The sequence below is a fragment of the Ananas comosus genome, linkage group 14 (assembly GCF_001540865.1).
Source record: "Ananas comosus cultivar F153 linkage group 14, ASM154086v1, whole genome shotgun sequence".
In the NCBI taxonomy this organism is placed as follows: Eukaryota; Viridiplantae; Streptophyta; class Magnoliopsida; order Poales; family Bromeliaceae; genus Ananas; species Ananas comosus.
This window is the reverse complement of record NC_033634.1, coordinates 11265806-11293312: the sequence shown is the minus strand read 5'-3', so window position 1 is coordinate 11293312 and position 27507 is coordinate 11265806. Positions and strand designations below refer to the sequence as shown.

At 35.9% G+C, this 27507-nt stretch overlaps 3 protein-coding genes across 3 annotated transcripts; 1 reads left to right on the top strand and 2 right to left on the bottom strand.

Moving 5' to 3' along the window:
- LOC109720658 lies at positions 10380-18056 on the top strand. The gene is made up of 5 exons (XM_020247913.1): positions 10380-10707; positions 13269-13368; positions 13887-14066; positions 14535-14652; positions 17531-18056. The coding sequence occupies exons 1-5, from the start codon at positions 10395-10397 to the stop codon at positions 17585-17587; spliced, it is 768 nt and encodes a 255-aa protein (XP_020103502.1). The 5' UTR covers positions 10380-10394; the 3' UTR covers positions 17588-18056.
- Positions 19954-24757, bottom strand: LOC109720446 (ubiquitin-conjugating enzyme E2-17 kDa-like). Its single transcript, XM_020247567.1, has 5 exons — positions 24620-24757; positions 24227-24311; positions 21598-21725; positions 21219-21323; positions 19954-20405 (listed from the first exon to the last, which is right to left on the bottom strand). Exons 2-5 carry the CDS (start codon positions 24294-24296, stop codon positions 20262-20264), a joined length of 447 nt encoding a protein of 148 aa, XP_020103156.1. The 5' UTR covers positions 24297-24311; positions 24620-24757; the 3' UTR covers positions 19954-20261.
- LOC109720705 (putative uncharacterized protein DDB_G0287975) lies at positions 26288-27257 on the bottom strand. Its single transcript, XM_020247981.1, has 3 exons — positions 27051-27257; positions 26696-26897; positions 26288-26556 (listed from the first exon to the last, which is right to left on the bottom strand). Exons 1-3 carry the CDS (start codon positions 27207-27209, stop codon positions 26522-26524), a joined length of 396 nt encoding a protein of 131 aa, XP_020103570.1. The 5' UTR covers positions 27210-27257; the 3' UTR covers positions 26288-26521.

Genomic DNA, 27507 nt, shown 5'->3' with positions numbered 1-27507 from the left:
TTAATTTCCATGTGATCTAATAGCTTCTTTTGAAAGATTTATAAAAATAAAAATAATATCTAAAATGTCCTTCAAAAATTCAAAAATATTTTATTTATTTCTGGAGAATCAAATTATTCTTATTAATTTTAAAAAATTTCTTCAAATATCCTCGTATCTCCTGGGGTTTACTAATGTTATTGGATTTTACAAGGGTATTTTGGTAATTTCAAGATAAATTTGAGAAATTTGAATAGTGATAAAGAGGTAAAAAGCAAATGCCCCTATAAAATATTTTTACTATTATTGGTTGTTAATTATTAATTAGCTTTAATAATTCGATCTCCATCTCTAGATTGTAATAATTTGATCTCTCAGAGCTTAAGCCGTCAAAGAATGTAACGCGATCAATTTAGTATTAAATTTTCTAAAAAAACATGACCCAAGTTATATACCCAACCAAGCTAGGCCGAAAATTTCGCTGAATCCAGTAGCTTTTACAATCGACGCGAAAAATTCTTAAATGGCTATAACTTTTTGCTCGAGTGTCTATTTTCAGCATGCAACCTCAATCCAGAAAATGCTTTTCGAGACTTATGCATCGATCTAACAGCAAAGCTATTTTAACTGAGTTTGGATCCAAATTAAACTGTTTAGACCTTTGTTTTTACATTTTTAGGTTATTTTCAAAATATTTTGTATTTTTTTGAGTCTAATTATTTGGTTATTTTTGATAGGTTTAGGTTTAAAAACATATTAGAATTTATTATCTTCAATTATAGTACAATTCGGGTATCGACCCTATATGTACGTGGTGTTCGGTAAATGTAATTAGTTTTTTAAAATAGATTAATAATATTTTTGTATTTGTCGCAAACTTATATTCTTCGTGTATCTTTCTTTTCGTCCTTGTGCTTCTTCATCTTATTATATGCGGTTTAAGCCTGCGTCAGAATAGTGTATTTAATATTTTGAAATCTACCACTTTTTTTTACACTTGGGCTCGAGATTTTTCGATACTCGCCTGATGAGACCTGAACTCAGCATCTTCACATCAGATACCATATAAAACAACAAAAAAAATATATTTTTGCTATTTTATATTCAACAATTTGTTTAATTAGAGTAGAGAATTATTATTAATTTTAAGCCTTAAATTTTCATAACCATTTTGTTTTTTTAAACAAAAATTTGCTGAAATAATTGATTTTTGCAGATAAAAATGTATAAATACCCTCTCAATTCCTCCCTCTATTTTTTTTTTTCATATTTTAGTCAATTAAATTCTAGATTTTTTTAAAAAAAAACTAACATTTTCATTAGTTTTTAGTGGTCAATATTAACACAATAAAAAACATACAAAAATAATCACAAAAAAATTTTAATAAAAAAGGGAATAAAAGTTTAGAGTGCCTTTTCCAAATAACCAACACCTAAGGGGTCATTGTGCAATTTTACTACTCAAATGCAAAAAGAGGAAACATCATCGTGTTTCGTGTCCATGCTGTTCCGTGGGACCCACTAACCCATGTGGGACAGTACGGAGAATGCGCAAAAGGGTAGGGGTATTTTCGGAATATCAGTAATATATATATTTTTAATATTATTTTTCGCACGCGTGAGATTCCTCGGCGATTAAAACCAAGGCCCCCGCCGAGTTGCGCAAAAATCGGCGCCGTGTGGGGCCCTCCGACCGAACTCCTCGGCAATTCATCGGCGCGGTTTTCGAGCGCGCGTGTGCCGTTTCGGGAATTTACCCGCCACAGGGCGACAATCGTGACCGTTAAAATCGGTTAGAGATGATTTTTGGAAAAATGATTTTTTTAAATTAAACAATAACATTTAAAATAGGGTTTAATTTCATCTGTGCCCCTCACAAAATTGGTAATATCATAATGATCCCTCTAAATATTGTAATTTTTTAATTTGATTAAAAATTAAGTTACCGATTTTATTCTTGACCCTTGAGAGGTGTTGAAGGTTATAGTGTTATACTGAGAAAATATATATTCAACACCCTTCAACTATAGATTATTGTAAAAGAGATCCCTAATTTTTTGTTTCTGTATAAAGACTCATTTAATTTTCATTTATTTGGTTTAAAATAATTCCATGAATTAAATTAAACTCCACTAGCAACTAATTATCTATTAAATCTAGAATTGAACTATTTTCGCCAGTTGAATGAAAAGTTTAATTAGTATTTTGTCAAATTTAACTGCTTTAATTATTTTTGGCCAATTTGCATAAAAAATTCACAAATTTTGAGCTTTGCAAAACTGGGCGACCTTTTTCGATTTTGCAGATTCGATCCGAATTTTCAGCAAACTGACCAAAATACCTTTATTACTTTTTTCCTTTCCTCTTTCTCTCTCCTTTTTTTTTTTTCTCTCTCATTCATTTTTTTTTCTCTCGTTGAAGAAGACAGCGGAGGCAGAGGTGGAGGCGGAAACGGCCCGCCTCGCCTCTCACCCTCATGCCCTCGCCCTCACCCTCGTCCGCGCACCCCCCGCCTTCCTCGCCTCCAACCTGGCCGAGGCCACGCCGCAACTCTTCGACCCTTCTTCACTGTCTTCTCCGATGACGGGGCCTCTCTCGTCCTTTCTCGTCCTTCCCGCCCTTCTCGTCCTCTCCCTCTCCCTCCTCCTCCGCCGTCTCTGATGATGACGCATCTTTGCCGACGCTGACGCCGCGGAGGTCACTGCGGCGCCACAACCTTGGAGCAAGTGGTCCTTAGCAGCGTCGTCGCCGGCACCGTGGCCGTCGGCAGAGAGGAATAACCAAAAAAAATTATAGAAGAAAGAAAAAGAAAAAAAATAAAGACAAATAATTATAGAAAAAAAAAGATGAAGATAAAATTGTACCGTTAAAATAAAATTATACTGTTTTAAAGAACGTTACACTATTATGAACATAAGTTGTACTACTTAAAATGTAAACTGCACCATATATTTAAGATAAAAATTACACACTTTAGACAAAAATTGCACTCTTTAAAAGATATTTATATTGTTTCTCCTCTTATTGCACTCTTTGAGATGTAAACTGCATCTTTTAAGATGAAAGTTACACTTTTTAAACAAAATTTGCATTCTTTGAGAGATATTTATACTATTNGTAATAATATGACATTAAAATTTTAAATCAAAGATATTGATCTTGTTTTATATAGTATAAAGAATTTTCTATCAAAATTTCACGTGATTTGGATATTTCTACACCATTAAACTTGCAAACGGCTCACTACGGCCATTGAAATTTATTGATTTTGAGCACATTCGATCACTAGGCAAATGGTATCGAAAAATAATAAAATTTATTTTCTAGGTACTCCAAATACTCTAGATCAAGTTTAACAGAGCCGATCAACGATTCGAAAGTCGCAACATCGAAAACGAGCTGGAAGCACAGAAGGCTCCGTGCTTCCGATAGCATAGTAGCCTCACTCTATATATATATATATATATATATATAAAATTGAGCTCCTATGCTTTTAAAAGTACCAAGTTATTGGTGCTTGTAGGTTTTTAGCTATTGGATTAAGAGATACGCGGTTAGGATGATGTGGGCCCCCTAGGGTTGAGTGAGTGGTTGGTTGAATAGTATAATCTAATGGCTGAAAATGATCCGAGAAGTAGATCTAACGGTAAAAAACTTACAAGCACCAAGTGCTTGGTGCTTTTACAAGCACCATAGCTGAACTCTATATATATATATATATATATATAGAGAGAGAGAGAGAGAGAGAGAGTAGGGCTATACTATACTCTTATGAGTATTGGGTCCTTCGTATTCATAAGTTTTTTTCGATGATGGAGCTTTCGAATCGACGATCCACTCCATTAAATATGATCTAGAGTATTTGAAACTTATAAAAAATAAATTTCGTAATTTTTTGAAATCATAAGAAAGATCATCAAGCGGGTATAAAATGAACGGTCAAAATCGAACGACGTCCTCAAAATAGATGATTGGATCCTTCAATTTAAGATAAGAGTTATTGATCTTTATTTAGGTAGTGAATGGAATTTTCTATCAAAAAATCAACTGATTCCGATTCTTTTACACCGTTGAACTAGCAAGTATCCCATACCGACTATTAAAAATTATCAATTTTGTTATCTTTTGATCGTAAGGTAAATGATGTCGAAAAATTATGAAATTTGATTTCTACAAGTTTTAAATACTTGAGATAATGTTTAACGGTATGGATCGTCGATTCGGAAGCTCTATCATCGAAAACGATTTATGAGTACGAATACGATTGTACTTGTAAGAGTGTTTAGTAGTCGGACTCTATATATATATATATATAGCTAGGCTGGTATACTATTGGTAGCATGGAGGCCTCCATGCTATCAAGTTGTTTTTAATGATGCAGTTTCTAAATCGACGATTGGCTCTGTTAGATTTGATCTCCACTGTTAAAAGTATTTGAAAATTAAATTTTATAATTTTTCGACATCATTTGGCTAGTGATCAAAAGGTTTTAAACTTGGCAATTTTAATGGTCGATGTGATGCGTTTGTGAATTTAACGGTGTAAAACAATTCAAATCTGATGAAATTTTTATATAAAATTTTTTTCATTATTTAGAGTAAGATTGGTATCTCTGATCTTAAATTCAAGTCTTTTATCATCATTTTTTATGAGATTTTTATTTTCAACCGTTCATTTTTAGACTATTCGTTAATTTGATAGGTAAATAATGTCGAAAAATTATGAAATTTAGTTTCCAAATACTTTTAATAGTGTAGATTAAGTCTAACGGAGCCGATCATCAATTTGGAAGCCGCATCATTGAAAACATCTTGGTAGCACGGAGGCCGATAGTATACCAGCCCAGCTCTATATATATATACACTTTAATTATTACCTCAATATATTATTAGGTCACATGAGCTCACAATTCACACTTGATCTATCTTAGTTAATTCTTATCACATTAATACTATAATAAGGAATTATCTTGCTGTACATCACATGCATGCTTCCAAGTTGTAAGGTTTGAGTATCCAACTCAAAAATCTTCTTTGACTATAAATGTACAATTGAACATTCTAATCATGAGTACAATATATATGCTTTTTGATTTCTATAGATAAGCAATTAAAATATAAGATGCCAAGCAAAATAATTAATGCATGGTTATGGTGATTTTATTACTTAAAATTTGGCACAAATTGCAGCATTTGAAAAATGAAAAGCTTGAAAAGTCAAGGTGGTTGAAGGATCATATATATGTATATATATGGTATGTTTTAAAATAAAGTTACATGAAATAATATATTTCTTATGTTATCAAAGAGCTTACCTCCATATTGCATGTGATCATAAGTATAAAATTTGGTTCAAATAAGCCCCGGATCGGCGCTAGTGCATGCTTTTTGAGAGGAATTGGAATAAGTATAAAAATTGATGGCTTCAGCAATAGAAAAGCTGTAGTATTTAAAAAAAAAAATTAAGCAACTAGTTTGTGGATCCATGAAGAATAAGTCATGCATGAAACTTTTTGACTTTGAATTGGAAAGAAATTAAACTAGGATGGTTTGTTCAAATTAACAACTCAACACACAAAAAAGGTTAAAAAAAAAAAAGAAGGAAAAAGAATAAGAACTCTTTAAGATCGAAACATACACTGCCAAATTTGTGTTTGCTACTTCTTTAAGCCATATAAGATTCACACTAGAAACATATACATTGAAGCAAATTACTTATCACTTGAAACATTTTCATTATGTAGGATAGGTTTAGAGAAGCTATTTATTATGTTGATAATGGAATTGCTTAATTAATTGCACCAACTACAACTTCAATCATAATAGCCTAATTAATCACATTACCAATTAAACTTTCTAAGCAAATTAATGATCTAGCTTTATTTTGGTCACATGCACTACCATAGTATATCTCTCAAAAATGTTCATATGAAAGTTTTAATGTTTGTGTGATAAGAGCATTGTGTGCTTCCTCACACTTTGCTCATGATCTATGGCTATGTCACTAATATGAGCATTCCTTTCTTGCACCTATTTTCATGTGAACATGCATGTGATTTTCCCATTACTTATATGGGGTGAATTTAATGTATGGGTTGTTGGCTATAAATATTAAAAATATATATCATTTTTGGGAAAAAGTTAAATTTTTGTGGAGAACAACGGTTGTTTTCACGCAATTTAACAGGCATTAGAGCATGAAGGTCTAAACTCGAATCCCGCTAGGCTAGCAGCGTTATTTGAATTTTCCTTCTATTTAATTCAAGTTCATGCATGCCTTAAGCCAATCAACAAGTCCCGAACCCAAATGTGTGGAGAAGCATTGAATAGATATATCAAAAATACCCTTATCTAGTAGCTACCTTAAGCTTTTGGAGAGCAAACGGTTATTGCTACATGGCTTTTTCTTTTTATTCCATCAAACATTTAAACTTTCTCGGCTGTTATATTTCAATTCCTTAAATACAAATAAAATAATTACTTTATTTTAGATTATTTCACATGAATTAAAGTTATTTTACAATAAAAATCATGAATACGACTTGTTTTAGTTGCCAGAAAGTAAAATGCAATATATGTGAAAACTTAGAAACTAATATATTTGTGTAAACAAAATTAGTTATCAAGCCACAAAATAGATTTTACATTGACTCTCAATGCAATTTACCCCTTCCAATACATCACACACAAAATGAGAGAGAGAGAGAGAGAGAGAGAGAGAGAGAGAGAGAGATCATTGATTACACATGATGAGATCATGTAGGAAACACACAAAGAGAAGAGAGGGAGAAGTGAGAGAGAGAGAGAATATTGATTACATGTACATGCATGAGGTCATGTAGAAGACACACAAAGAGGAGAGAGACAGATAGAGAGAAAGAGAGATCATTAATTACACATGTGATGAGATCATGTAGAACAGTAGTAGACACACAAAGAAGAGAGAGAGAGAGAGAGAGAGAGAGAGAGAGAGAGAGATGCCCTAAAGAAGAGAGAGGAGAGTTTGCTTCTATTGAGAGGTTAATTGGGACCAGAAGAATAAATTGATGAGCTTTCTAGTACAATACAGCTTGAAAAACAGGACCAGTGGGGACAAGAATCCCTGCAAGAAAAGGCAACTAACTAAGATCAAAGAAGCATCACTGGCACATCAACATGTTTGTTGCAAAACCCTAATTAAACTTTACAACAACATATGGGGCCCATTTATGGCATTGGAGAGGAGGACCCTATCATAGGTTTCATTTATTTCCTTAGCCAATGATATGCACAAACCAAAAGATTTTCTTGTTAAAAAGCTATTTGTTTAGTTGATTTGTAATATTTCATGAATGTTTTATATATATATATATAGAGAGAGAGAGAGAGAGAGAGAGAGAGAGATGAGTTGGAATGCTATTGATAGTAAATGGGCTCTGTTGTCACCCATTTGTTTTGATGATGAAACCTTCAAATCGACGATCGGCACCGTTGGATATAATCTATACCACTTGAAGTATCTAAAAATCAAATTTCAAATCTTTTCAACATCATTGACCTAATGATCTCACAGTTTCAAAATTTACAATTTTAATGATAGATATGAGACGTTTTTTTGTTTAACGGTGTAAAGTTATCCAAATCAATTGAATTTTGGTTAAAATTTTTTTAAAACTATTTAGAACAAGATCTATACTCTCGATCTTGATTATAAAATTCCTATCATCACATTTTAGAGGATATTCATTTTCAACCGTTCATTTTTACACCCTCTTGATGGACAAGAGAACAATATCGTAAAAGCATGAAATTTAATTTCTAGATACTTCAAGTGGTATAGATTATTTTCACTGGTGCCGATCGTGAGGCTCCATCATCAAAAATAAATGGGTGGCAACGGAGTCCGTTTGCTACCAATAATATTCCAGCTCAACACTCTCTCTCTCTCTCTCTCTCTCTCTCTCTCTATATATATATATATATATATATATATATTATATATATATTCTATTTGAAATAGTGAAGTTGATTGTCACTGTGCAATCCAGGTTGAAAAGATTGAAGGGTAAATGTTTACATTTTAGTGAAAATGTCACTCCCCATTGAGTATGGGATTGCGATTGTTAAGACTAACACTAGACCATTTTATACTAGATTCAATTTTTACGGTATCCTACCAAAACAGCATCAGAGCTAATTCTAAACCCCCTAAAAATTCTCGTTTATCATTTTATTATTTTTCCTGTTATCCTTTTGGATCGTAAGCGCTAACAAACTATTCCAAAAGCACATACCAATAGGAGAGCGCACCCTATGCACTTAACGCCTCAACTACAGCACTTACAGATTTTGATCTGATTCAATCCACATAAACGTTAGATCTATTGTTGAGTCTATTAACATTAAGTATATTGTATTTCTCAAAAAAAAAAAAAAACATTAAGTATATTGTGAATCGCAACCCTACTCAACTTATTGGGCTTAATCCAACCTAACTTTTTAGACTCCTGGGCCAATTGTCCCTAGGTAAGAATTTGGATCTATTTTAACTAATAACAAATACCCAACATATTGTTTTGAGTAAATTCGATATTTAGGACAGGGTCCGCCTACTATACTATTATGAGTACGATCGCCCTCGTACTCATAAGTTGTTTTCGATGATATAACTTCCGAATCGACGATCCACACCGTTAAACGTTATTTATGACATTTAAAACTTCTAGAAATCAAATTTTATGAATTTTCGACATCATTTATCTTACGATTAAGAGGTCACAAATTTGACAATTTTTAACGGCCGGTATGGGATACTTGCTAGTTTAACGGTGTAAAAGAATCGGAATTTGTTGAATTTTTGATAGAAAATTCTATTCACTGCATAGATAAAGATCAATAACTCCGATCTTGAATTAAAGGATCCGATCATCCTTTTTTAGGACGTCGTTCGATTTTGACCGTTCATTTTATGCCCACTTGATGGACTTTATTATGATTTCGAAAATTTACAAAATTTATTTACTAGAAGTTTCAAATACTCTAGATCATATTTAACGGAGTGAATCGTCGATTCGGAAACTCCATCATTGAAAACAACTTATGAGTACGAGGGCTCCAATACTCATAATAGTATAGTAGCCATGACCTTTAGGACATTCTATTAAAATGGTGTCAGAGCTAAACCCCTTAAGAATTATTGTCTTCGCTGTTTGTCTTTTCTATTATCTCTTCAGTATGTGCACGTGATATTCATTATGTACCTAAAGTAGGAGTGTTTTTTTTATAATTTTTATTTTTTTGGTAAAAATACACATAACTTATCGGTTATTTGGCTGCCTAATGTTTTAAAACAGATACGTCAGAGTCTTCCAAAATACTCATAATTTTTAATGGGTACCCACCAGTTTTACTCGCAATACTGTGGGTAAAGAGAACTAGTGCTTATGCCTGAAAATTTGCAGGTAAACTGTAGGCACCCGCGGGTACGAGTAGAGATCACTGGATCGGCCCTCAAAGCATCAATTGTAAACTAGGCTTTGTTTGGGCTACAATTTAAGGTTTCGAGTCATAAATAGGCCAACAAAATGGGCCCTCATTCTATTGGGCTTAAATCCCAGGCCACTTGCCTTCTAAACCTTCTTATGGATTCACAGTGGGGCATTTCACGCCGTTTACTTTTATTTGAATTAACGATCTATACTATTAAATATGATCTTAAACTATTTGAAGGATAAAAATTTTATGGGCACCGTGCCCAAACAATTTATTTGGGCACGGTGCCTGGATGGGCGCCGCGTGTGCAGCAACGCCCATCCGCACCCTAAAAAAAAATAATAATAAAAATGGTGGGCTTGATTTTTAGGAAGAGAGAGAAAGAGAGGGGGAAGGAAGGGTACGGATGGACGCTGCTGCATACGCGGCACTCATCGGGGCAACGTGCTCAAACAAATTATTTTTGCACGATNCGGTGCCCATAAAATTTTTGTCCCTATTTGAACTAAAAACCAAATACTGTAATGCAGAGACCACTTTTTTTAATTAATGCCGCATTCTGACGATGGGCCATTTGAATCCGCGATCAATACTATTAAATACAATTTAAACTATTTGAATTTCAAAGATAACGAATTTTCACGATTTGACGACATTATTCTTATAGTGATCAAGCGGTTTCAAATTAATCTTCCTCTCAAATCTGCATCCCATAGGTGTGACAACAATAGATATATTTAACGAAATATTTTTTTAAAAATTTAATAAACATTATTTTTCCCAAAAAATGGAAATCCCTTTTTTTTTTTAAACCAAATACATAGTTCAAGGAGGTAAATTCCAATTCTTCCATAGTAGGAGGGCCTCAATGCATTTTTACCTTTATTATTATTATTTTTAATTTGATTTAATTTAAGCTCATCCACCACACTCCTCACTCAAAAAATGAGCTTCTTCTCCTCCTCCTCCTCCTCCTCCGTAACCCTAAACCCTAACCCTAACCCTCCTCCCCTTCTCCTCTCCCCCTCCTCTCCCCCTCGTAGGATTCTTCGTCGCCATAGTAGTAGTAGTAGTAGTAGTAGTTGTAGGGTTTACTCTCTCCCCTTTCGATCCCGATCCCGATCCCCCATTTCGGCCTCCGCCGCCTCGGCGGCGGAGGCGGCGGTGGCGGAGGCGGAGGCCGTGGTGGAGCTCCCGCGCCGCCGCCTCATCCTCCTCCGCCACGCTGAGAGCGCCCTCGGGGATCGCCTCACCAGGGGTACTACTACTACTACTACTACTACTACTATTTCGCATTCATTTTCTCGTTTTTGATGGAATCGGGATGCAGAGGGTTTAGGTTTTGGTTAGGTTTCGAATTGGGGTGGTATTCGTGCTTCCTGTGGATTAGGGCGAAGTGGGTTTGTGCCAAAATTTGATCTTTTTTTTTAGTTTTATCGATTAAGTGATGTGGTTGATATGGTTGATGTGGATTTAGAGTGATTGGGTTTGTGCCAAAATTTGATCTTTTTTATTAATAGTATCATCAATTAAGTGGTGTGATATGCGTCCTTAATGTGGATTAAGTTGAATTGGATTTGTGACAAAATTTGATCTTTTTTAACCCTCTTTTTTCTGTTTTTTTTGTTTGAGTGATGTGGTATTTTTGCTTTAGGTGAATTAGGTTAAATTGGGTCTGTGCCAAAATTTGGTATTTTTTATTAATATTTTTATCAATTAAGTTATGTGGTATATGTGGTTGATGTGGATTTAGGGTGAATTGGGTTTGTGCCAAAAATTTCATCATTTTTATTTAATAGTATTATCAATTAAGTTATGTGATATGTGTGCTTAATGTATACTAAGTTGAATTGGATTTGTGTGGAAATTTGATCTTTTTAACCCTTTTTTTTTTATTTGAGTGATGTGGTATTTGAGTGATGTCGAAATTTGACCTTTTTAATCTTTTTTTTTCATTTTTTTATTTGAGTGATGTGGATTTGTGCTTCTGGTGAATTAGGTTGAATTGGGTCTGTGTCAAAATTTGATATTTTTCAACTGTTTGACTAGTTTTATTTCATGTAATCATGGTATCAGTAATTGGTTGGTTTGATAAGAAATTGGCATGGTATTCAGAATTCACGCGGATTAAGTTGAAGTGGGTTTGACCCAAATTTTAGCTTTTCAAGTGTTTTATTGTTTAATTGATGTGATATGTTTGGTTAATGTGAATTACGTCGAATTGGGTTTGTGTTGAAATTTTATCTTTTTGACTATTTTGTTATTAATTGATAACATGGTATGTGTGCTTCATGTGAATTAGGCTGAATTGGATTTGTGTCGAAATTTGATCTTTTTGACTGTTTTCTTATTTAATTGATTTTATGGTATGCGTGCTTCATGTGAATTATGATGAATTGGATTTATGTCGAAATTTGATCTTTTTTGACTGATTTGATTGATGACATGGTATGTTTACTTCATGTGTATTACGCTGAATTGGATTTGTGTTGAAATTTGATCTTTTTGACTGTTTTCTTATTTAATTGATGGCATGATATGTGTGCTTCATGTGAATTATGCTGAATTGGATTTGTGTCAAAATTTGATCTTTTTGACTGTTTTGTTATTTAATTGATGGCATGGTATGTGTGCTTCATGTGAATTATGCTGAATTGGATTTATGTCGAAATTTGATCTTTTTGACTGTTTTGTTATTTGATTGATGACATGGTATGTGTGCTTCATGTGAATTAGACTGAATTGGATTTGTGTCAAAATTTGTTTATTTATTTTTTCAACTTTACGAAAGTGGGGAAAATTACTTTGTAGTAAAATAAAATTTACTTTAGGGTGCGTTTGGTTTGCATTATCCTACTAAAATTACAAGGTATCCCGCAGTAATCTTTTCAAATTACTATATTTGGTTCATTTGACAAGTAATCAAATTGGTAGTGCAACATTACCAATAGCACAAGATAACCCCCAAAATATAAATAGCGAGTGGAGTGAGTATCTTAACATTACTGAGCGCAGGTTATCCTGCAACTGATGCAAAAATACAAAATTAACCCTCCACATCCCAATTGCCTCAAATTTAAATCGAAAATAAATTCAATATTTATTTCTTATTTAATTAAATATAAGATGATCCAGACAAATAATCTTATATACGTAGTAATTCGACATTACATTGCTGCATCGAACCAAATGAAATAATGTAATATTAGTAGTAATCTAAATAACAGATGTCAGATTACTAGTCACGTTGAGATAACAAGTGATGCTACATAACGCAAACCAAACGGACCCTTAGGGGTATTTAGTTTTCGTTTACTAAACTAAAGTTTCATCTTTATTTCAATATTGTCATTGTATTTAATTTGTTAAAGCAATAGCATCACTTCATTAACCGACGTTCGACAATATTAATCCGACTTAAAAGAGTGGTATCGTAAGGATTTGCATGCTAGTGTTTAAGATTAGAGTAAATATAAAATCAGCAGAGGTTATTAGGAATTCTGAAAATTTTGTTTTAGATTAAATCTTCTAAGTTGCTACTGTTGATTCTTCTTCTATCCATCATTCTATAGTTTATGAAGTAATTTATTAATATTCAATTGCTTCAGAAGCAAAGAGGTTGGAATCAATCTTACACTTACGTCCTTAATGAAAGTTCTATAATTTACGTGCTTTGCTTTGCAATTTTTACGTAATTTTTGCCATCATATTATTACTAAATCATGCAAAGGTGATATAGAAAAGGTAAGTTCTTAGGCTGACTTTTCTGTTCCGCCGAAATCTCAAGATAATGTAGTGATTACCTCTTCCTTTTATTAGACCATGATCGACCGTTGAGCAAACTCGGGCGGATAGATGCAGTTTCCGTTTCTCGCAAGCTTCAGCAGCTGGGGTGGATACCGGAGCTAATCCTATCGAGGTCAGAATCACGTTATTAATGTATAAAATTCTAAAGATGGAATCGAAAGCGAGTTCTATCTGCAATCACTTTTAACTTATTAATTGCTAAGAACGTTAAATGTTTATTATTTTACTTCCCAATCGTTTGCTATTTTCAACTCAACTGCCTCTCAGTTAGAAATTAGCGGTACTTTTATCCTTTTTGAATGGAATATTCTGTGTCCTAATGGAAATTTTTGTAACTTAATGGAATATTCAATAACTTTTCTGACGGAAACCGTGAACTTGTAACAGACCTTTGTGAAACCTTACGAAACATATAGTAGTGAAAGATAAGGTAGTAACTTCGAGCTCTTAAAATTTGGGTTCCCATTCTAAAATGCGATGTAGTTCAGGTAAGATCTTTATGTTTCTACCTCATATGGATAACTGTTAAATTACTGTTTAAAAATGTTACAGCAATTATAGTGCAGGTAAGATCTTTATGTTTCTACCTCATATGGATAACTGTTAAATTACTGTTAAAAAATGTTACAGTGATGCCGCTCGAACAAAGGAGACCCTTCAGATCCTACAAGAGCATGCGCAGGGGTTTTCTGAAGCAGAGGTGCGGTTCGTGCCGAGCTTCTACTCGATTGCAGCGATGGATGGTCAAACGGCAGAGCATCTGCAGAAGGCGATTTGCGAGTATTCGAGGGACGAGATCCTCACCGTGATGTACGTCGTTTTAATATCGTTCCATGGTTTTGCATACCCTAGTAGTTTATGGCTTTATGCGTAATTATTTCCCGCGCCAAGTGCGCACCGCATCGTGCTGGTCGTCCATCCCATCTCATATTTTCAATCCAACAATTCATATCACTTTTATGAACAAATAAATTTTAAACCAAGAAAAGGCATGTTTGGTATTGAGGCCCATCTAACACTAGTAAACAAAATTGAGTTGGAGCGAGAGTATATAAAGATTTGCTCCTCTGTTTTTCAGTGGGATTACAAAAAATATACCGTAATCGACTCGTTGCTATCTGCGGAATGTAATATTATATACGGAAACAAATATGATATTTTTTTTCATCGTACTTTCTCACCGTACGGACTGTAATCTCCTTGCAATTCCAAATGGAACCTAAGTTAAGTTGCTTCCTAGGTTTTTCTTAGCTTAGTATTCTTATGGTAATCGCGCAGGTGCATGGGACATAACAGAGGCTGGGAGGAAGCAGCCTCTATGTTTTCTGGTGGTACAGTCGAATTAAAGACATGCAACGCCGCATTGCTCGAAGCTGCGGGGAAATCGTGGGACGAGGTTAGTAATATACTTTGAGATCTTCCTGATTCTTCTTAGATACATCACAATGTTAGTGATTTTTCTTAGTTGTACAGTGAGGTTAGTAAGTTCAGGGCCTGTCAATTTAAAAATAAAAAAAAGAAGGTAAAAAAATATATGAAACAAACTTATCCGAACTATGACAAATCTTGATCAAACTACCTAATACTTAAAAGTTTTGATTTTGCTATCTAACCTTTTAATCCATTTGATTTGAATCATTTGACGACTCTTACACTTTCAAATTTAAATGTGTCGTTTTACTTTTACAGACTTGATTGTTAGCACATTTCATGTAATTCATGCGATTATGATTCCATTAAACTAAGTAATGGGCCCAAAGTTTCTAGAGAGAGAAACATTAAATGGCTTAAATTAAATAAATAAATCCAAAGGTTAAAGGATTAAGTAGTTAATTCAAAATGGGCCAAAGTTCAGATCGGCAGCTTTATACATTTTACCCTATAAAAGGATGATAATAATATATTGGGGCAATTGCCTATATACCCCTGAAAAGTTTCCGGTTTTCTTATATATCCCTCTTAGAAGGCTAATATTGAAAATACCCTTCTTATGTTCCAAGTCTTTCTAATATACCCCTGGAGTTAAGTTCCGTTAGTGAGCTGCCGTTATCTCTGAAAAATTACCATTTTGTCCATTCCAATATACCCTTGTACCGTAACTAACTTTTCTTATATACCCTTCATATAGCAAATACTTTTCTTATTTGCCCTTCAAATATCAATTAATTAATTAAGCACGTCGGGAGCAAGCAGATGAACGGATGAGATCGATCGCAGCTAAACCAATCTTGGTGGCTGGAGGCATAGTTAGTTAATTCGGATTCGGCAAAAATTCGGTACGGATATAATTTGTCTTTTAATTTTTAAATTCGTTGAAAAATACGGCTAAAAAACGGATTTGGCAATTATTTGGATACGTGATTTATATGGGTATTATACGTTTACCAATTAAAAATTCGGGATCAAAAATTCGGCTACATAATAAATATATAATAATTAATATACTATATATATTATTATTATAATTTTTATATATAGATTAAATATATTTAAAANGGAGGAGGAGGAGGAGAAGGCGGCGGAGGGACTCGGCTAACTGTCGTTGCAATCGTTACTCCCGGCTGCCGACTGCTAGGGCAGAGAGCGGCGAGAGCAGCAGGAGGACGAGGCGGCGAGAGCAGCAGCAACAGGAGGAGGAGGTGGCGGAACCGGCCGCAACCCTCGTTCTCCCGGCGTCGCGGTAGCCTGGGGACGTGCGAGAGGCGAGGCTTAGGCGTGGGACGTGCGGGAGGCGCACCAGGTGTTCCGGTCAAACCGGAGCACCTGGCCTACTCTCCCTCCAGGTGGCACCTGGAGGGAGAGTACACCGGAGCACCTGGCGCGTGTTCATACGAGTTTTCGGGACTATATAAAATGACAAAGAAAAGGAGAAAAAAGACGCCTGCCGTGCTCTCCCGTAGACGGCAGCGCCGCCGAGAACGAAGGCCACGGCCGGTCCTGCCGCCTCCTCCTCCTCCTGTTGGGTCTGTTCAAGCCGCTGCTCTCGCTGCTGCTGCGCTGGGAGTCGGCGCTTAGGCGCTGCTGCTCGCGCCGCTGCTACGCCCGCCGCTCGGAGCCGGCGCTTAGGCGCTGGCACTCACGGCAAAAAAATCAGCTTAGTAAGCGCTTAACGCTTATTAAGCGCTTGTTCAAAAAAACTCTTTCTAAACCGCAAAAAAAGGCTTGAAAAGCCTTTTTATGCCTTGTTCGGCAAATTATGCATTAAAAATTTTAAGCGCATAGTAAGCGCAAAATTAGCGCTTAATTGATTCCAAAGCTAACTCAGATTAAGGGTATAGAAGCCTCACCTCGGTAGTGTATTTAATCCTAAGGACGACGAGAGCGGTGAGAGGGGTGGTGTTGGAGGTGGAGGTGTGGGAGATGGTGGTGGTCTGGGAGGAGATGAGGCGAGATGGAGACGGAGGAGCCGGCGACCATGTTTGGAGAGGAGAGGATAACTTAAGGAATTAATATAATAAAGTAGGGGCAAAATAGGTATTTTATTTAGGTTTTAACTCTAGTATACATTTAATCCATGTTTAACCCGAGTTAAGTTAACAGAGGATAACTGCGGGGATATTTTAGAATAACGGTGGAACATATGAGGGGTATTTTAGAAAGAAAAAAAAAAAGTAGGGATAGATCGGATATTTCCAAACATATGAGGGGTATATAGGCAATTATCCCTAATATAATAATAATAATAATAAAGTTGGGGGACCTATGTCCAAATGGCCTATAGTTGAGGGGATCTCCATGCGTTTTGTTGTGAAGTTTTTTCTTAGTGTAGTTCTTGCCCTATGTTATTTGCTTTTAGGGTGTGTTGGTTTAGCTGAAAGTGAAGAGGGATAAAGTGGTTTTCGTCCATAAATGTTTACTTCTGTTACTTGGATTATCGTAACTTTATCTTTGAACGAAACTCGAACTCCACAAAATACTGTAATTGACTTCAGTCTAAGCTGAGCTGAAGTCAATGGCAGAAAAAAAAGAGAAAAAATAATAAAACATTAATCCATCTCTTCCACCCCCAGCTTTTACGTCATTTACTATTTTATCAAACAAACAACAGAACTGAAAAAAAACCTTCAGTTCTGTAGCTATATAAACAAACAACGGAAGGAATGTATTTTTTTTTTTTTTTTCTAAATTTTAGTTCACCGAGAAGTCTAATTCGATCTGAATTTCACCTCCGGTAAAACAAATATGCTGTTACGTGGTTCGGATTTTTATCTAAGGCATCGATCTGAGCTCATTCACTCGTCCTCTACACTTACTAATCACATAAACAAATGCAGGCTTTCTCCTCGGCCGGCCTTGGAGGGTGGAAACTCTGCGGGATCGTGAGGCCGTGAATCTAACACAACCCGAGCGCCCCCGATCTCGACCCGGTAAAACCGACTCGTTTTCCGCGTCTTTGGTGTCTCTACTGCAACTCTCGCATCGGGCAAACTATTCACACGGTAGGGGGCGGCCGGCTCTTTTTGTCGCGCATCATTCTTCGTATTCTGAAACCAGAAAATCTGATCGATTTTCGGGCAGTATGGAACATGTGTTTTGAGCAAACTGAGGAAGCATATTGCAGTTAAATGTAGAGTAACTCAGCTTGTGTTGAGATTAAGCAAATTAGTTAGTTTTTCGGCTGCTCTTATCAAAGTAGGATGATGCTGAAACTCTACTTGTTTGTAGATTTGTTGTATTAAACTCCTGAATAAGATAAATGGGGGGGAATGTACTTATTAGTAACATCATTTTGTAGTATGTGATGTATAAGCTTATTTATTAGTTAAATCATTTTGTAGCATATGCTACTACTACCTGTAAGCTTATCTGCGGAGGATTTATACAAATTTCTTTGGGCCTACTCCATTAATCAAACTGTCGTTTGAAACTGGGAAAACTTCAAAAAAACCCCGTGGTTTCTCACTTTGACCCCCTGTGGTTTAAAATATATCAATTTATCCTCTTGTGATTTTTTTCTCTTTTTTTTATCGATTTTTTTTTTTCTTAAATCAGTGATAAAGTTAAAATTAAAAGGTACTAAAGTAAATATTTGATAAATCTAGATGATTATCTGAAGTTTTTTATATATAATTTAATGAAATATTAACGAAAAAGCTACCGAAAAGATAAAAACGAAACCACAGGGGGGCAATTTGATACATTTTAAATTACAGGGGGGGCAAAATGAGAAACTACGAACCACAGGGGGTTTTGTAGTTTTCCCTTTAAAACTTCTACTAGACCGGATTTGGATTCTAAAATCGGATTTGGTATGCAAAACACTGCTCTAACATATAAATGTGGAGTAAAACTTTAGCTCCTGATCTGTTGCCGCGTGTTACTTTTACCTCCATCTAAGGATTCATCCGGTGTTTTCTTCAAAAAAAAAAAAAAACAAACAAAAAAAAAAAATCTTGTTAAGGGTTAAAATTCTTAAATAGAGGCAAAACTAATATATAGCAGCAGATCAGGAACTGGGATTAAAATTCTTAAATAGAGACAAAACTAATATGCGACAGCAGATGAAAAGTTCCTCAACGTGACGTTTTTGGATATCTAAACCGGGGCACGGCCCTCACAACTTTTGTTTGGACACCAAGAACTAAAAATTTTTTAATGAAAATTCAGAAAATAAAAATTCAAAATGAATTTTTATTTACGGCTAGAAAGGCATTTCTCCCGGCTGTCTCGGTTTTCTTGTCGGATGTCGTTGACAGGAATATTTTAGATGTTTTATGATCGACGCTGGGTAAGATTTTGTAATCAGCTACAAAGTACGCTCCTTAACCCCAAAAAGGAGAGAAAATGGTTACTACAGTGGTCCGAACAACGCCGCTGCAGTAAAAAAGATGACTCTGGGTTAAGATATTTAGAAATTTTATCCAAATCTGAACGCGAATTCAAACATAGTAAGTTTATCCGATATTAAACTGATATTATTTCCAAAACTAGTTATACAAAACACAAACCCAAATCCGAGCAAATTTTACATTTACATAATATATACAAACGTTTAATACTTAATACTTAATTTTTTATTTAAAAAATTTAGAGTTTAATATAATGCGTTCGACAATATGAGAAAAAAAAATTAATTATTTTGGATTCCGATTTTCGTGCCGCACTGAATTGACCTGTTGGCATATATCCCCCTTCGCTGTATTAAACAATTCAGAGACTTAAAAAAAAAAAAGTATGCCCGAACTTCAAAGCGAGAGAACCCAACTAAATTGAAAAGAAAAGAGCAGACATCAAAACTCAATTCTTACAGAAAGTTAGATGGCTCGCTCCGAACTTTGAAGCAAGAGATGGTCCCGACTAACTAAAAAGAGTAGACTGCGAAAATCAATTCTTACAGAAAGTTAGCCGGCAAAAATCGATTCACTGATGGTGCGAAAAGAATCTGCGGAAGAAAGTCAGTAAGTATGATATGCTTCTTCTAAAAGCACTACTACTGACGGAAAAGTACATTAATCAAACATCAGTGAACTCTCGAACAGAACCAGCGAGGACGAAAAAATACTGGCCTTTTTTTCTGGAACCTTGATTACCGACTCGTAGTAGGAAAGGATGTTAGCAAATGCACAATAATTTCAGTTGTCTTGAAAATCCAAAAAACTATTGAGGAGCTAATTTTGACACCACATAATTGATCGACGAATGATTTATTTGGTTAATCCAAACAGCCCGAAAAAAGACGCGTGCACGGGTATAAATATGCAATTCACGAATAACGGAAATAACTCTATTACTACAATTATAAGAGATCGAAACACTGCAGATAAAAAGGTATGATGACCAAAGTTCTCCGGCAGCTCAGTTGAAGGGGCCATTCGGATTCAGATATATAATACAGACTACGATACTGAAAGACTCGAAGCTTAACGAGGACCATGAAATCATATTGCATGCAACCGAGGAAGGTAGATTTAGAAGAAGTGTTTCCATTTAGATGAGTTTGTACTTATTTAGGCAAATAAAAGGTTGGGGCTCACAATATAATCCGCCGAGGAGCTGCTGCTTCTCCTAGCCCATGGCATACTTCTGGGTCCAGGCTCGGGCCGTGGACTCGTACTTGGCTCGGTCGGTCTTGTACATGTGAGCTATCTCCGGCACCAGCGGGTCGTCAGGGTTAGGGTCCGTGAGAAGCGAGCAGATCGATAACAGCACCTGCAGCCCAAAAGATAGAAAAAAAATAAGATCTGAAGTCAGCATTACGAAGAAAGGTAAAAGAAAATAAATTATATTCAGTGTATAGACATAATGTGTAAGTAGAAAGAAGATTGCTCTGAAATTTTGCTACGTGGACGGGTTGTTACTCATGCTTTTTGCCACACGGATAGTATCAAAACTGCCGTTTGAATAGTTTTTAGATGTCTACATAATCTGCATTAAATCTCTCTTGTAATCTATTCTTGATTCTCTCATTATTAAAAAAAAAAAAGCTGCCCCTGCACTATCCTCCTAACATTTCTAGTTGCTCAGCCAAGTGTTGATAGATGATGAACTCACAAGTTGCTCAGATGCGGAAAAATAACAATGATAATAATAATAATAATAATAATAATAATAATTGTAAGCACACTTGCCCGTCCAGGGTTCAGTAACACTGCTTTTATTAGGATTCCCGAAACAGCTTTCTGGAGCAGCTAAAAAGCATAAGCTTCATATTGGAGCTTGTGCTTTTGGGCCCAAAAGAGGCATTTTGGCTTCCTGCAACATCCAAAATTTGAAAAGCTTACAATAAAGCTATCCCTAATACTAGGCCAAACAGGCGCAGAGTTGCGTGCAGAAAAGTGAAACGTCAGAAAGGCGTAATTTTCATCTAAATTGGTAAAAGATCAGAGACGAAATACAAATATTATAAAACCACTCAAAGAAAGTTTCCAGAACAGAATCTTATTATCAAATTAGTCATGATAAATCTGCACAAGTTGATTTTCCAAGTGTTAGGAAGAATATAACTCGGCATAAAACTAATACCTTGGAAATAGTCAGAGCAGGGCTCCACTGTTCCTTGAGTATGTCAAGGCAAATGCTACCATTGCTGTTGATGTTCGGATGAAAAACCTTGGTGCGGAACGAGACCTAAAACATAAAAATCGATTTATATATTACATCGAGCGAATCCAAAATCGCACATAGCTTAGAAAGCAACCATCGCAAGCGACTAAATTCACGAGTTGAGTAAACAAATTCCACACAAAGGACTAGTCATCCAGAAAACCGACAATGGCTAAAACAACAAACAGTTTCCAAGTAAAAGTTCATACACATTGGACGAGAGAGTAGTACGAGTTACACTAAGATCTTCAACAGTCAAATGGTTCAGTATTAAGTCTAAGAAGTGTGAACGGTTTACCTTTGGTGGCTTGAAAGGATAATCCGGCGGGAAGTGAATATTTACCAAAAATACGCCACCCGCAAAGGGGCTATCAGCAGGCCCCATAATGGTTGCTTGCCAATGGAACATATCCTCCCCAACAGGGCCTGGCAATGTGGAACAGAAGAGCTAGTTTAGAAAGCCACATATGCATATATCTACAGAACAAAAGCATGCAACAATTTTTTTCCCGTGCTCAGAACATAAAATGGCAGAGATGATGCACATGGAGAAGAAGGACAGAAGTCTCGCAAATTAAATGTTGTTTAACATGAGAGCATTATAAAACATGTTAATATTAGAAAGTAAAAGCAACAGCTAAATGGATAAATACAAATTTCTGACGGAAAACTTTATATATGTGCTGTTTCACATCAATGCACAAGATCGAGAAAAATTCCAATTCAGCAAAAAACAGGAAACGTTGCACAACCAAGCCAACTTGTGCATCGAGCCAAGAAATACGACACAGTAAACAACATGTCTCATTTAAGTTTTAAATCCAGCTTAAGTGGCCAGCTAAAATAGCTACTATCATAGTAGTATTATCACTTCTGTCACACCTAGTACTAAATAAATAGCTGATCCTAAATAAACAATGCTTCAAATAAACATGGCCAAAGAGCTAAGTAGAAACCGCACGTGGTTTTAGATTAGCCAAGTTGCAAGATTTACTAGAAATGCAGCACTAAAGTAACTGCCTGTAATGCATGAAATATATCCACATTGATTCACTATGGAATCCTTTTACATAGTGTCGAAGCCGTCCTCTAATTGCTTATTTGATTTCAATACTCCTAATGTTCTAAAATCCACCAAGTTCTTAAAAAATCGACAGAAATCAAATCTAATATACAGCACAGGACTAAATATACAATCTAAAGAATACAGAAGCTGTCACCGGCAAAATAAGTGAACAAGGCCACATGTGCCCAACACCACTAGACTGATTTTGGCATTGGTAATACCTGAATTACATCTCAGTATTATCCTCATTCATATAAGTTCGTTCTAACAATACATAAAATCACATGAACAACTTTTACACGAAACCACAAAAGAGTCAGTTAGCACTACCGCAATCATATCAGGTAGCAAATTAAGAAGAAATGTTCGCATAACTCAGAAAAACCACTAAGAAATATTGTGTAAAATTGCTAAATGACAGAGTAAACAAACAAATCTAACAGCTAGTTAGTTTATACAAGCTATGTGCTGCGATGAAAATCATGGAACTGTAACATCTTAAATTGCTCACCATATCTGCTAAGTACTAGTTATTACAGCATTTTCATAATGCAATTATGGCCCCAAAGTCCCCTTAAGAATTTCTTTTGCATATTAAGCATGAAACTAAAGCATCTCAGTGTTATACGTGCTACAGCATTCACAAAGAATTGTGTGAAATAGCATGTCACACACCATTAGTCCCACATCAAAAGGCATTGAAAGCTTGCTCAAATGCATAAGCAGCAGCATCATTCGTGTAATCAATTTGGGCTTCAGCCTATCGGGAGATATAAGCCTCTCACCGTGAAAACAGTGTATCAAAGCCACATCAAGAAGCAGTCCATGTTTGGCCACCTGATTGAAATCCTCTAACTTCTTAGCAACAGAACAATGAGTGCGGTTCCAACAACATGGTGGCTTTGCATGCCTCTAAAATAAGATATGGATACCAAAAAGAATCTAGGAAATTTGCAAGGATAGTGGGAGGGACTTGTCATATCGCAGTGTGGAAAGGTGCTTGATGACGCAGAATGAAGTCATACGTTAGGCAAAAAAGATTCACAACAAAGAAGAAAAATCATGGGAAATGTTGAGCCTAATAATTCAACAATAATGTAAAAGGGAAAATTATATAAAATAGGTAAAAGAAAGGATGGGAGAATAGAATGAATTACACGAAGAGAGGATGAAAGGTGGAAAGGCCAACACCCAACAGGACAGAGAAAGAAATATTTTTGAAAGTATATCATGTCAGATCAACAAATCGTTCTTTGTATAAACAATATTGAGGTCTTAACAGGCACTTGTAAGATTTGTCATTTTTTCATGTGGATTGTGGATAGGTCACCACTCTACCACATTGGATTATGCACATAGCAAACAAAACAACATGATAAGAACTATATTAGAACTTCTAAAAGTTTGAAACGCAAACCTAGCTGAAATCAGATCAGAAGAAAAAATATGTATCGACTCCACTAGATTCAAAATCTACCAGATAGCATAACCTAGGAATGCCAGTCCTAGTTGTGCCTTCTCAGGCTTAAGTTTATCCAACTGAGAGGTAAGTCCTACGTTATTCCTAATACAAGTGAACTAAGTGCACACTACATAGCAAGGGAAGCTAGAAATACGAACACTGCACTATGGGGGAACAAACATATATAAGATTACAAAAGTTCATAATGGACTAAAGGAAATCGAAAATACACTGTCACAATCTCTACAATCATCAGTTCTTAACATCAATAATGATAAGCACTTCTTTAAATCAAACCAACCACGTGCTCGATATTCCAATCTACCATAAACAAGAACACAGAAGGAATTTTGCATATTGCAAAAGATCAGCGCAAACATTTCTAAACAGCAAACGAACCTGCGCTGCATGAGGTGGGGGGATCCTTCTGCAGATCCTTCAACTCCTTCAGAATCCTCTTCGAAGCCATCACCAACCCCTAACCCTAATCCACACAACACGCTCATCAGTTCGCCTATCGCAATACTCACAACTCACAATCGACACTCTTCATAACAAAAACCCCACAAAATCACATCCAAAAAACGAAAATTTGAGGCAGAAATATCTCATCAAAAGCAGAGCAGAAACCCTACAATCTCGGAAAACGACGACGAAACCCTAGAAACGGAGGAAGAGATAGCGAAAACGAGCAAGAAATCCAACAAATCGCGATATAATGCTACGAAGAATCGGAGTAGAACGGAGAAACGACGACACGATCGATCCGAGAGAGGAGGCGAGGCAACGTACCGAATCGATCGGAGAGAGAACGAGGAGTTCGATGTGCGATGGGGAAAAGCGCTCTCTCTCTCTCTCTCTCTCGCTCTCTCTCTCTCTCTCTCTCCTCTTTCTCTCTCTAGGTGTGTGTGTGAGATGATTTGAAGCGAATGGGAGAGAGGAGGGGGGGTATTTATAGGGGAGGACACGTGGGATGAGTGAAGGAGAGGCTGGGGCGATCTCGACCGTTGGATGGGGAAAAGAGCGGACGCGATGGGTCGCGTGAGGGTCACGCAGAGAGGGTGGGGCCCATGGTCCATGGACCCGAATAAAAAAAGAAAAAGAGTTTCAAATTAAATTAAATATATATATATATAAATAAAAATATGTGGAGAAACCCCTTTTAACTGTAGGTGGTTTTGAAATAGCACTCTCAAATTTTATTTTTTTTTATAATTGAGATGTTCTTAACTTTTTAATTTTTCAAAATTAAATAATTTTAATCAAAACATTAAAATTTTTGTCAAATTTATTGATAGTTGATAAATTAAGTTTAAGAATATTCTTAATATAACTAAGTAAAAAAATTTAAAAAAAAAAAAACATTGGAAGTCGAGGGCCCTACTTAAAAAAAACTAAAAGTTCAAAATAACTCATGGTGTTCCTTTGAACCAAATGGACAAAAAATTAGAAAAAAAGAACTGACAAATACTGGACCGCAAAAAAAGTGTGAATCAACTTTTGATGTCATGTTAAAACGTGGCTGGAGTTCAAACCAAAAGCTTGAGCGCATAAATAAAAAAACCTCTCACATTGTAGACAGCTTAAATGCTAGTTTGTATTTAATATGAGACACAATGTAACAACCAGACCCACTAACAATAATAATTTGTTGGACTCAAACCACCGGTCCAAAATACTTTAGTCTAATTACGTAAAATTCTAGAGGTGACAGCTACGAATTCAAAAAGATGAGAGACCCTGTTGTATACCAGAATTACTAGACGATATCAAATCAGCTCTCACACTTCAAGAGATGACTCCCACCAAACCAACTCTCTAGAGATAGCACCTACGGATTTAAAAGATGGCTCCCACCAAACCAGCTCTCTAGAGATAGCACCTACGGATTCAAGAAATGGCTCCCACCAAACCAGCTCTCACACTTCTGATTGATATTCGACTCTAATACCAATTATAAGGCATCAATCCACTAGCAATAATAACTTATTGAGTCCAAACCACATACCCGAAACTCTTAAACCCGATTATTATTATTAGCGTGTGAAATCTCATATATTCCGGTTAGAATCATTTTCCTATCCAATGTGAAACTACTGAAACATTACAAATACTCTTACTAAGTATTTTTCATGCCAAAGGTGTAGAGGGACTACACACTCCTGTGATTCATATAAATCCCCTGCCACATTGCATGACATTAGCTCAACAAGAAACTGATGTTTCACCCCAAGAGTTGTTGTTTTCTAAAAGAGATTGAACTGAAACTGAAGATCTTGTGCGAAGAGTTCAGAACGCGGAACAAAAAAACGAAAAGAAATAAATTTTTAGGCAAACCTGATTCAAGATGCCAAAGCTTGAAGCATTTTACTAGAACTCATGTCAAAATACGTCGAAAACAAGCCAAAGTTGAAGAAGAAGAGCATATGTCGATCACGTGATTCATCGAAAACTGCTGTGAACAAAAATGTAATTGCTCAATCTTATCTATCCGCCTTACTTGCAGTGGTTTTATAAGTTGCATGATTCGAAAAGTCCTAGAAATCAATAAACACAAGATACTAATCGAAAACACAAGAAAAGGCATAGCAAAGATCTTCCTAAGATTTTTAACAGAAGTTCCAAAGTAACTTTAATATATCAAAGATCAATCGTCGAGGATGAGTCACCAACTTTTCGCAGAACATTTCGGATTTACTGTGCAATTTTCTTATCCTTTACTTGCGGCTCTGCAAAGTAAGCAAGCAAACGAAGATTTAGTAAGAAAATTTTAACTTGGTGACTTGATTGTGAGACTAGATTAAGTTTTAGTATGGACAAAAGCCGAAGAGAGATAGAAACATGGAGAAATGAGGGTGCGATCGATACTCGATATAAGGGCTTTGGGCCTATTCTTGAACAGGATCTTGTGGCGAATAACACCGATTACTTGCAATTCTACCTCCGAGGAATTGAGGACCGAATTATCTCCGTCCGCAGCTTTTTTCTTCTTTAGAACCAAAAGCGGCTTCTTCAAGGCCATTTTAGAACCGGATAGTTCGTGGTAGCCCACGGTGAAAGTATAGCTCACCTGAAAAGTCGCCAGTTCAATTAACCGTTTGAGAAACTTAAATCAAACAAATAAGGCTAGATACTTAGTAGGTGATACATCTCGACTCAACAGCTAGTTAAGCTTTCAGAAGAAATTTGCGAGGAGAAGAGAAAAAAAAAAACAAAAACAAACCTGCGAGGAAGAGGAAGAAGAGCAGCAGAGCCGGCCGATTTCGAGACCTTGGAGCTGATTCCCGATGGAAGGCTGAGATTCCACGATGCCCTGGAGTTCGACGATTGCCCATTCGGGGCATTGTCCCTCACCGCAGTTACACTTGACCTTAATCTGCATGGCTCTTTTTTTTGTTTTTTCTTTATTCTGTCCAATTGTTTCTAAGATACCAACCTGTCAAGATAAAAGTAGAATAGTAGAGGAGTTAAGTCTTGTCGGAAAAGAACTAGGAACAAATCCTACTGCAGTTAAAGTTTGAAAAAGAAGTTCCATCTCCATCTCTGATATTTATTCAATCTTATAATCATAACATGAGAAATCGCAAAAGATGAGCAGCAGAGATGCAATTTTACAATTAATTTACCAATTTAAGCGTCGAAGTACACGCAAGCCATCTAAATATACCGGAATAATGAAT